General features: G+C 39.0%; 2 protein-coding genes across 2 annotated transcripts; one reads left to right on the plus strand and one right to left on the minus strand.

Annotated features, from left to right (window-relative positions):
• On the minus strand, positions 1–435 carry LOC131298658 (uncharacterized). The gene has a single exon (XM_058324134.1). It carries the CDS (start codon positions 433–435, stop codon positions 1–3), a length of 435 nt encoding a protein of 144 aa, XP_058180117.1.
• Positions 436–9,322: 8,887 nt separating this feature from the next.
• Positions 9,323–9,922, plus strand: LOC131298659 (uncharacterized). Its single transcript, XM_058324135.1, has one exon. The coding sequence runs from the start codon at positions 9,323–9,325 to the stop codon at positions 9,920–9,922; it is 600 nt and encodes a 199-aa protein (XP_058180118.1).
• The last annotated feature ends 411 nt before the right edge of the window (positions 9,923–10,333 follow it).

Consider the following 10,333-nt stretch of genomic DNA (forward strand, 5'->3'; position numbering starts at 1 on the left):
TTATCGCGGAAGCTCCTCGTGCTTCTTCGGACTCATTCGATAATGTGGCCAATTAGGTAAATTTGAACCCGAAACCAAGTCAATCTGATGTTGTATGTCACGCAGAGGTGGCAACTCTTCAGGCAAATCATCGGGAAACACATCCCGAAACTTTTCAACCAACGGTCTAACTGATTCTGGAATCGGACTATTTGTTGCAAACTCCTTGCCAATCAGAACATAGACAAGTCTAGAATCTGCTGCATCTTCCATAACCTTCCTGCCAAAAGGTTGAAACCCTCCCCTTTTAGTAGGTTTAGGATCAACCTCTTTGCATGGAACAAGGACTATCTTTGTACTACCAAACATGAAGCTGTATGTGTTCTTCTTTCCCTTGTGCAAAGCATTCCTATCATATTGCCATGGCCTTCCCAATAAAAGGTGACAAGCATCCATTGCAATAACATCACACCATGCATTATCTTTGTACTTGGAGCCAATTGAAAAGGAAACTAAACAACGCTTAGAAACAGTTACCTCATTCCCTTTCATAAGCCATGACAATTTATTGCTTCTTCGTTGCTAGCCCCAATTTGCGAACAGCCTATTCCGAAACCACATTCTCACAACTTCTAGAATCGATGACAAGGCGACATACCTTACCGCCAATTGTACAAGTTGATTGGAAGATGTTATTTCGAAGCCAATCATCCTCACCAGCCTTTCTAGGGGTGAAACATGCCCTTCGAATTACCAGTAAAAGCCCATAATCTCATTGCACAAACTCTTCTTCGACCCCATCCTCATCGTATTGTGCTATTTGTTCCTCGCTAGGTTGCTCAATTTCATTATCTCCGGCATCCATACACATTCCCTTTCCGAACCGTTCGTTTCTTTTGCAATCTGCCATCCTATGACCCAGTTCACCACACTTAAAACAACGTGTTGTGTTACTGTTTATTGGTGCACGATTCGCTTGGCCAGCCGCAAGAGGCTTCCCAATAGTGGTCTGATTGTTCACAAGAGGGATGGGACGGCTACCGATAATGTTGCCAAACTGGAATCCGCTCTTTCGGCCAACTTGCTTCTTCAATGTCAAGGCCTTTTGATGTGCTTCTGAAATGAAAACGGGGTCGTAAAAATTCAAAGCATCCTAAAACTGTTCTCTCATGCTCCCAATACACCGTGAAACCAACTGATCTTGCGATTCTGATAGGTCATTATAGGCCAGGAGTTGGTAAAACTCCTGGGTATAATCATCCACTGACTTTGAACCCTGTTGCAAGTTCTGCAACTGTTGGTACAGTGACCTTGTGTAGTTATGGGGCAAGAACGATGCCTGTATATGTTTAAGTTGCTGTCGCTCACGGGTTTGTTTAAGTTGCTGCCACCATGCAGAGGCACGCCCTCAAAATTTTGTTGTGACCAAAAAAACTCGTTTGTCCAAAGGTATCTCTTTGAACTCCAAAATTTCCTCCACAATCGCAACCTAATTCAGAAACTCATCGGGTTGTGAGCAACCCTTGAATTCTGGTATGTCAAGTTTGAAGCCCGACTCCCAACACCTGAATGTATCCGGAACCACAGCAAGCTCTCTTTCCTTTGTGGCCTGAGCACATCAAACAGGTTGTCGCCATCTTTATACTCGACATCGTCACCGCTCTTCGCATTCACTCGACGTGAATGGGGATTCTGCTGTTGAGGTGCTCTTCTAGCAACAGTCAAAGTGTTGAACCTGTCGTCAAAGAGTTATGCTAAGCGGGCCTCTAGTTGAGCTTCAAGCGCGGCATAATCACACTCATACGCATCGTTCAAAGCGCCATGTCGACCATCAGCACCTCAACCTCCTCCTTTTGGCAGCATTGGTGATGCATTAGGAAGTGAGCCTACGCTTTGATACCAACCAACGCAGCGTAAAAGCGAAGAATAACTCACGCAATAAAGAACATCCAAAAGAACAAGAGATACTCTCTCTTCTCAAGCAAGCTAGAATTAATCAACTGATTTGCCCTAAGGCTTACAGTGTTTATTTATAGGCTACTAGAACCTAAAAATATTAGGAAATTAAAAGGTAATACTTCCTAACCAAACAAAATAATTACCAGAAAGAAGAAACTTCCTAATTAAAAGATACTAGCAAATCTAATCCTTCCTATCATGGAAATAAAAGAAACTAGCAAATCAGTTCCTTCTTATCATGGAAAATATATGAAGATTTAGAGGATTTCAAGAAAATTCCAATTCTAGAAAAATCCACCAAAATCTTATTACCACTTTGCCCTTTGTCTCTCCTGCTGATCCATGTATGCACATGCAATCAAGTTTGCATCATTTTCTAACACACCCCTGCATATAAAACTGTTCACGTGTTCGTCCACACCAACTTCAAGCTCTTGTGTACCTCCAACAATGAAAATTAAGTGTGAAATCTTATCATGGAAAAATTAAAAACCTAAAGTGATACCAAACCTCTGGCAACCAAACACGCTAGATCATAGTTGAACTAGCCATCAAACCAGCCAATATTTTGGCTCACAATGGAAGTTGGATTCCTCAACGTAAAATGAGAATGCCCAAGGGATACGAGCATAGCCTCCTACCGTAGTTTTCTCTCTCTGAAATTGTGTGTCCCCTATCTAACAAATGTTGAAAGAAAATGAGCATACAAAGGTTGGTGGATACATTGTTTTCCGGTATCGAGAGATTGCTATCTGTTCCTAGGAAGATTGCACCACCAAGTGCCCTCCTCCTTGTTGTATCACCAGGTGAACTTCATTGATTAGCAGTCCTGCACCATGCAAAACACTGAAAGAACAGCAATTGAACTTCGCAAGCACTTCCCAGCTACCCATGTCACCAGTAAATTAAGTTTGTGGTTAGAACTAGTAGTGGACTCAATTTCATGACATTGGCGTAGAAAAAATAAGTAAATTATAGAGAAGAAACAATAATTGTGACATAACATTCTACTTATTTCAATATCAGAGGGTAATGGGGCCATTCTACAATACACTGTATATAAATTACATTAATGGAATTGATGAATGTTCATGAGATACATAAACAAATAAACCAAGTGAAGTTCTAAACTAAAATTCTTTCTATTCTATGCAACATACAGACCAGTGCTTTGTGCAAGCTTTCAACTCGTGTGGGAAACTTTCAAGATACTTTTAATCTAGTTGTCCTCAAGCTACAACGTCAAGAGTTGCTTATCATACTAATATTTGGGACTTCCACTAATTTGAGAAGGTAGAAGAAATGTTGAACTTTAGTAGAGTTATCTTACTAGATTAGGTCACTGTCCTAACGCAGCCCCACTTGTAAATCCTGTGACCCATCCATAACTTGCAAGGCAGCCAAATAAGCACCACTTCCAAGATCAGATACAAGTGAGGTCTTGGAGACAAGCATGTTGCCATCTTGGACTTCACTGTGAGGCCTAGGGATAATCATCTTCAAACCAGCTATAACTACATATATCATTCATTGGCATTTATTTTTGTTCAAAACAAAAAATTCATTGGGATTTCTTCTTTCTTCATAATGAAAACCCATTAAGCAGCGATCGTTGGCAGGCTTATAATCATATTTTTCAGGGAACCTAATCGATTCTAAACCACTGCTGGAGAATAAGTTTATGCCCATCTTCATACAAATACCAAATACACATTCTCACACAAGAATCAATCAAATTCCAACCGTACACAATAACTTATCTATTTTCCCAACCCCCATAATTACCTCAATCAACGAACCCTACAAAATTCAATAGCCCCAGTCAAGCTTACAACTGACACCATGGACCAACAATTACACTAAAAGGGCATTGGGCAAGTTTGAAGCTTGGATCATGAAAGTTTCATTATTAGCTTTTTAAAGGGCTACATTCATAGCTTGCATATACTAAAATCACCTCACCTCACTTTCTTCCACATATCACAATATCATAAACAAAAAAAGCAGATCACATATTCCAGGAATTGAAGCACCATTAAAAGCAAATGAGTTTATATCATACAATACTCGAGACCATCAGACACACACACGTAGCCTAGCAGGACCTCAGGTATTGCGGGTAGCCTGGCAGGACCTTGAGGGTAGCCTGAAAGACCCGGTGTAGCTAGGGTGGCCAAGCAGGACCTTAGGGGTAGCCTGACAAGACCTCAGGTATTGAGGGTAGCCTAGCAGGACCTTGAGGGCAGCCTGATGGACCTAGAATTGTGAGGGTGGACAAGCAGGGCCTCAGGGGTAGCCTGGCAGGACCTCAGGTATTGAGGGTAGCCTAGCAGGACCTTGAGGGCAGCCTGATGGACCTAGAATTGTGAGGGTGGCCAAGCAGGACCTCAGGGGTAGCCTGACAGGACCTCAGGTATTGAGGGTAGCCTAGCAGGACCTTGAGGGCAGCCTGATGGACCAAGAATTGTGTGGATAGTCTACTAATACCCTGTGATATTGAAGGTAGCAGAACGTTTGAAATATGTTCAACGGAATTTTGAGTTTGAAAAAGTGATGGATACTATGGTGCAGGTATGATTATAAAATGTGAGATTCAAAAGAAATTAAATTAAAGGCTTGCTAATGGATTTATTTATTTAATGCTTGTCGTTCTATTATGAAATTTTCATATGAATTGTGATAAAGCTGCTTAGCTGTAAAGTAAGGGGTTGGTAGGGTTAGGATTATTCTACTGAGTGAATTATCACTCATGGATACGTTTGTATCCTGGTAAATCGGTTGCTTCGGTGATCAATTTGCCAAAGTATGCAGGATTCAATGGTGGAGCAGTTTGACACAGGAAGAATACTAGGGGCGGAGACTGAGTATGCTAGGGATCTGTATCAAGACTAGAGTCGCTCTGAAGTTATTTCAATAAATTGCCAGATTTTATTAAGGTTAAATAAATTTTTTTTTTTGAGTCAGTATCTTCCATGATAAGTCGGCTGAATGCTTGTCAGACCAATGTTTACCTTTGAATAAAAGTTTTGTATTTTCAATTTGAGTTGAAATCCTTATGTTGATACTTCCGTGTTTATTTGGTTGATTAAAGAAATCTTTTTCGAAAAATAATAATTTATGCTGCCGATATTCGTTTAAAATATTGGGGCGTTACATACAGCCCTGACCTCCATCACCACAGGCCTCCCAAATTCGATTTTTGAACTTTGGAGACCAGATTTTTAGCAAATTTAAAATATTCTGTTTGTTTTTATTGATGAGTTGTTACGTTGAAGAATCTTTTCCCTCGCTTCAAAGTTGAGAGTGGAAAGCTACACCAAAATAGTATAACGATTTTGTTATTTTTTTTCTCATGGAAAGTCATTTGCTCACATGGCTCTTTAAATATGGTTAAAAATTTGGTTTTGCTTGCCCCCTCTGTTTCTCCATATTTTAGAGGAAAACAAATCTCCACTCCCCTCCATTTTTGCCTTCATTTTGGAGTTAGGGATTCGATAGTCTCAATATGGAGTATGAAACAATAATAGAGGATATCCTCCAACTCATAATCAACATCTCAAATTCTATTTTGTTCAGTAAATGAATATTTGCCTATTAATAATAAATAAAATTAGTATCATTAAAAAATGATTCACAATACCTTTAATATGAGACCAATATTGAATATATTTAGTTAAGTACTTTAATTTGAATTATTCATGAAAAGTTTTAATGTCTGAAATATGGAGTACGTTTTTGAAAAATTAGATTATTGGGGGTGGAGTTGGCTTGAATAGAATATTCAACAAGATTACCTTTTTTTATATTATATTATTTTGATACTGAGAAATGGAGGTAAATTAGAGTATTGGATTAAAGATGTTCTAAGTCGGCTTTTTGTTAAAATTTTCTTATATAGTCATATACTGTTCAACCTCTTTTTGTCACTGCTGAATGGGAATCTAAATATTAATTTCAAGTTCATAATGTTGAAAAAATTGTCCAATGACTTTTTGTTTCGATTGGCTTTGGTAACCAAATTTGAAGAATCATAAAAAATTGTTAAAACTCGATGAACTAACTATTCTGTGTTCGTACTTATAAGAGATGTTGAAAATCATTTAGAATAAATTTTGCAGGTAAAATTACTCCATAATGGGAAAAGGTTGAGCATGTTAAATCAAATTTGTGAGGTTTTTTGTCCAGACAACAATGAACAACACAATGAAGTTTACAAGAAAAATAGCAATAATAAGTAGTTAATTTATTTTAATTTTCACTATCACGAACTCAAATCTTGGCTCCACTACAAGGACCATGATTGTGTAGTTTTTGACATAGTTGGTGTTCTCGACAAAATTTAAAAATAAACAGTCATGATCATCAAGATGAGCCCAACAAGGGCCAAAAATTGGCTTGAACAAGACCTTGCGGTCATTGATAGGCTGCAAATCGACCGGAAAGAATTCAATTCCTTTTAAAAGAACGAAATGGATACTTTGAAGTGAGGGAAATGACTCTTAACATGACAATCGTAAGACTGATGACGAAGCCTGAATACTCCCCGCAATTTTTAATGATTTTTCTTCAAATTATTTTCTTACACTTCACTTTACATTACGTTTTCTAGTTGTGTTGTATTTGCTTCGGCAAGTATGTTACGAAGACTGATGACGAAGCTAGAATACTTAAAAGGGACTGGAGAGGACCGTCCAATCCTTAAAAGCTGAGTTTTAAAATGTCAGCGGTTTCAATCATCAAAACGGACCCAAGAATGGCCCGTAATCGACCAAGAGAGAAGACCGTCCAATCCTTAAAAGGGACTAGAGAGGATCTGTTCCAAAATTTACTTACAGAGGTTGGGGTATTGCCTGTCACCTTCATTAGGAGTATTCTTCGTTCACACCTTTATCTATAGGGTGCTCCACCACACCTAAGCTAGGATCGAAACTAAAGATCCCACTACGGACGGATGGTGTTAAAGGTATATTTAGTGGGACTGAGATTCCTCCCTTTGTGCCACGTAGGCGTGAGTGAAAAATCTCTAAGGCATTAATGAAAGAGTTGGCGTGCTAGAACTTGTCGCGTCTAATGATTGTAGGACTGAATGCATTTATCTAACTTCTAACAAGGATGAATGTGCGTGATCTAAAATGGAAAAATCACAATGTGGTTCGTGATTTGCCACAACTAATTGCATTTCAATATTTTTCAACCGTGTGAGAGAGAAGAGAACAAAAATAAATAAGTTCACACCATTAAACGACTTAACGAAGTGGGTAGATAAACAAGGAATGTAAAAAAGGACGAAAAATGGAAAGTACGGGGTACTTGAAAATATAAATGTGCCAGGAAAAATAAGATAAACTTTGCTGAAAAGTTAAATGATAAGAAGCGTTGAACTTTGATGGTGTTGAAACCCTTTCTAAGTCTTGTGAACTTGTATTTATAGGGAAGAGGTGATTGCCAAAGGCTTGAAATCTGTTTTCCACCTTCTTAAGCTGCTCCCCTATTCCACTAACATTTTTTAAATTTAAATAAAGTGAGAGTTTTGTTCTTATTCAATTTTTTTCGTGTTTGTTAGTTTTGTGCTAAATTTTTGTGAATTATTGATTTGAAAAAGTGAAAAAAATTTACTTTTACCTAAATATATAACCACTTTTAAGTAAAAAAAAAAATCGCCCTTTTTTTTTTTTTACTTGAAAGTGGTTATTTTCCAAAATATTTGGGTAAAACAAAATAAATTATTTTTCCGATTCGTCTCGATGAATCAAATAATTCATAAAAGTTTGGTGCAAAATTAATAAACACGAAAAAAATTGGATAAAAACAAAACGTCTACTTTTTCTAAAAGTAAAATACTTATTAGTGGAATGGGGTCTTAGTTGTTTTTTTACCAACAAAACAACCCATTCATTAAAATATAAATATTACAGTAAAGCAAGAGCTGCCCTAGCAACTCAATATTACAGTAAAGCAAGAGCCGCCCTAGCAACTTTTGAGCAGCTCTCACTTCAGTTTTTGCTACTTTTACAACCTTAACATAATTAAAAGATCACGGCAGATCTCCGGGATCTCCAATTTTGTGTAAAATGTGGACCATGATCTCAGCCGTTAGATTGCGTTTTGAATGGTTCAGATTCGCGGAAGATCTATTGGCGAGAATAGTCCGCATTTTACACAAAATCCGGGATCCCGGATTGAATCCGACTGATTAAAAGTTAATCATAAATGACAAAAGTCTAACAGAGCAATTTGCAAACAAATACTAGACACATGAGGATCCTTAAGACCTAGCCTTTCACAAAAACTTCACCATCGATGTGAAGACACACTTCAGCGACGTTGTTGGCCGGCATAGCCCGAAGGAGCACTTGAATTCCAGCCTTAATCTCCACCATGATTGCTGAAGATGCATCCACCACCTCTACTTGCTTAATTGGGACTGCACTCGCACTGCTTTCCAATATTACGTACCCACGCTGCCGCACCACAACACAGCTCCTTTCTCCAGGTCCCATCCGTAACAAAAACACAAGGCCTCCAATACTCCGGTGTACCGCCCGTTCCTGAAATATTGAGAACAAAGTGACCTGATAGGAACACATTTGCCTACAACAGAACCGCAACCAAACGCGGGGCGAGATTGAGCATCAGAATTTTCAACAGCGCTCCTTTCCTGCAAGTACATTTGAGTCCTGCAAAAGATGCTAAAGCTTTAGCTATATCACGAGGCTCATTACTAAACAAAGTATTATTTCTAGTACACCAAATCGTCCACATAATAAGAATGGAATCCCAAATCACGTCCGTGCTTGGCGCCTCCTTGAGCCACCCAACTAACCATTCATTGAATGGAATTAGCTGTTAATGGCAGTTATGAAAAACCTAGTGCAAATCATGACCCATGGGGGACCGGGGGCCGTGCTGGCCCTTCCGTGTTGGGCTGTGTGCTGTGCCCCAAAACAATGCCCTTTTTGGGCTGTGGACCTGTGGTGGATACACCCTTTTAAGTTTTAAGTTTTAAGTTTTAAGTCCCCAAGATCCTGTTTGCTTGGGAGCTTAAATCCTAAGAGCATGTACTACAGGTTAGCAACATTTTGAGAAAAATTGCTTATTGAACAATACATTTTTTCAATTTTACCTACTTCAACCCCACATCAATACTCTCTATTGTTATAATGTTAATTTTTTTAGACTGTTTATATATCAAAAAATATGGTTAAAAAAAATTAAGTGCTCCAATTTTTAATCCATTTGAATAGGTGTGAATCAAACTCCACCTGGTTTGTGCTTAGAGCCTTATCTTTATTCCCAAGCAGTCCTAAGTCCAGATAAAGGAGGAGGGTTGTGCGTTAGGTAGCTGACAGCCAGCATGTAAAAAAACCCGTCAGATCTCTATGACATGAATCCAAATATGATAACGAAACATGCTAGGGTGTTCCCTTTAAGTGAAGCGTTGTGCCTGCCTTCGGGTGCTTCGAAAAATGTGCAAGGGGTGCCACACTGGCGTCCGGGTGTGGCGATAAGTGAGCAAGGGTTCCCGTGTGTACCTGAACGAGCACGGGTAAAGAAGCTAGCCCAGGATTATAGGATTCATTTAGCAACTTGGAATATAGGGACATTAACGGGTAAGACTAGGGAGCTAGTTGACACCATGCTTAGGAGGAAGATTAGAATAGCTTGTCTTCAGGAAACTAAGTGGGTAGGGGAGAAAGCTAGGGAAATAGAGAACACAGGTTATAAGCTCTACTATACGGGTAAGAATAGACATAGAAATGGAGTAGGTATCGTAGTAGATAAACACCTAAAAGATTCGGTAGTAACAGTCACGAGGAAAGGAGATCGGATTATTTTAGTTAAGCTTGTGATCGGAGGGAGCATAGTTAATATTATTAGTGCTTATGCACCCCAAGTAGGTTTGGATGATCTCACTAAAGAGCAATTCTGGGAGCATATGGATGACGTGGTTCAAATATACCTTTTGGGGAGAAGCTATTTATAGGAGGCGATTTCAATGGCCATGTGGGGAGTGCATAAGCAAGGGTATGAGAAGGTGTATGGTGGCTTTGGTTTTGGTGACCTTAACGAAGGTGGTCGGAGGATTTTAGATTTTGCAGTAGCTTTTGACCTTATAGTGGGAAATACCCTCTATAGGAAGAGAGAAGAGCATTTAATTACCTTTAAGAGCGGAGCCAATAGAAGCCAAATTGACTACTTTCTCGCTAGAGGTACGGACCGCTTGACATGTAAGGATTGTAAGGTTATTCCCGGAAAGTGTCTAGTGGCACAGCATAGACTTTTGGTGTTAGATACTCCCTCCGTCCCTAAATAAGTGTCCGGCGCGCAAAATTAGGCCTTCAAAAAAAAGCATTTGTTTCGTTAAAAAAATTAATTTTTTTTCACAAATCAATAG

The sequence above is a fragment of the Rhododendron vialii genome, chromosome 8a (assembly GCF_030253575.1).
Source record: "Rhododendron vialii isolate Sample 1 chromosome 8a, ASM3025357v1".
NCBI classification, from domain to species: Eukaryota; Viridiplantae; Streptophyta; class Magnoliopsida; order Ericales; family Ericaceae; genus Rhododendron; species Rhododendron vialii.

What these genes read in the sequence shown, in the direction of transcription:
- LOC131298658 (XM_058324134.1), bottom strand. Translation starts at nt 435, where the DNA reads ATGGATGCTTGTCACCTTTTATTGGGAAGGCCATGGCAATATGATAGG.
- LOC131298659 (XM_058324135.1), top strand. Translation starts at nt 9,323, where the DNA reads ATGAATCCAAATATGATAACGAAACATGCTAGGGTGTTCCCTTTAAGT.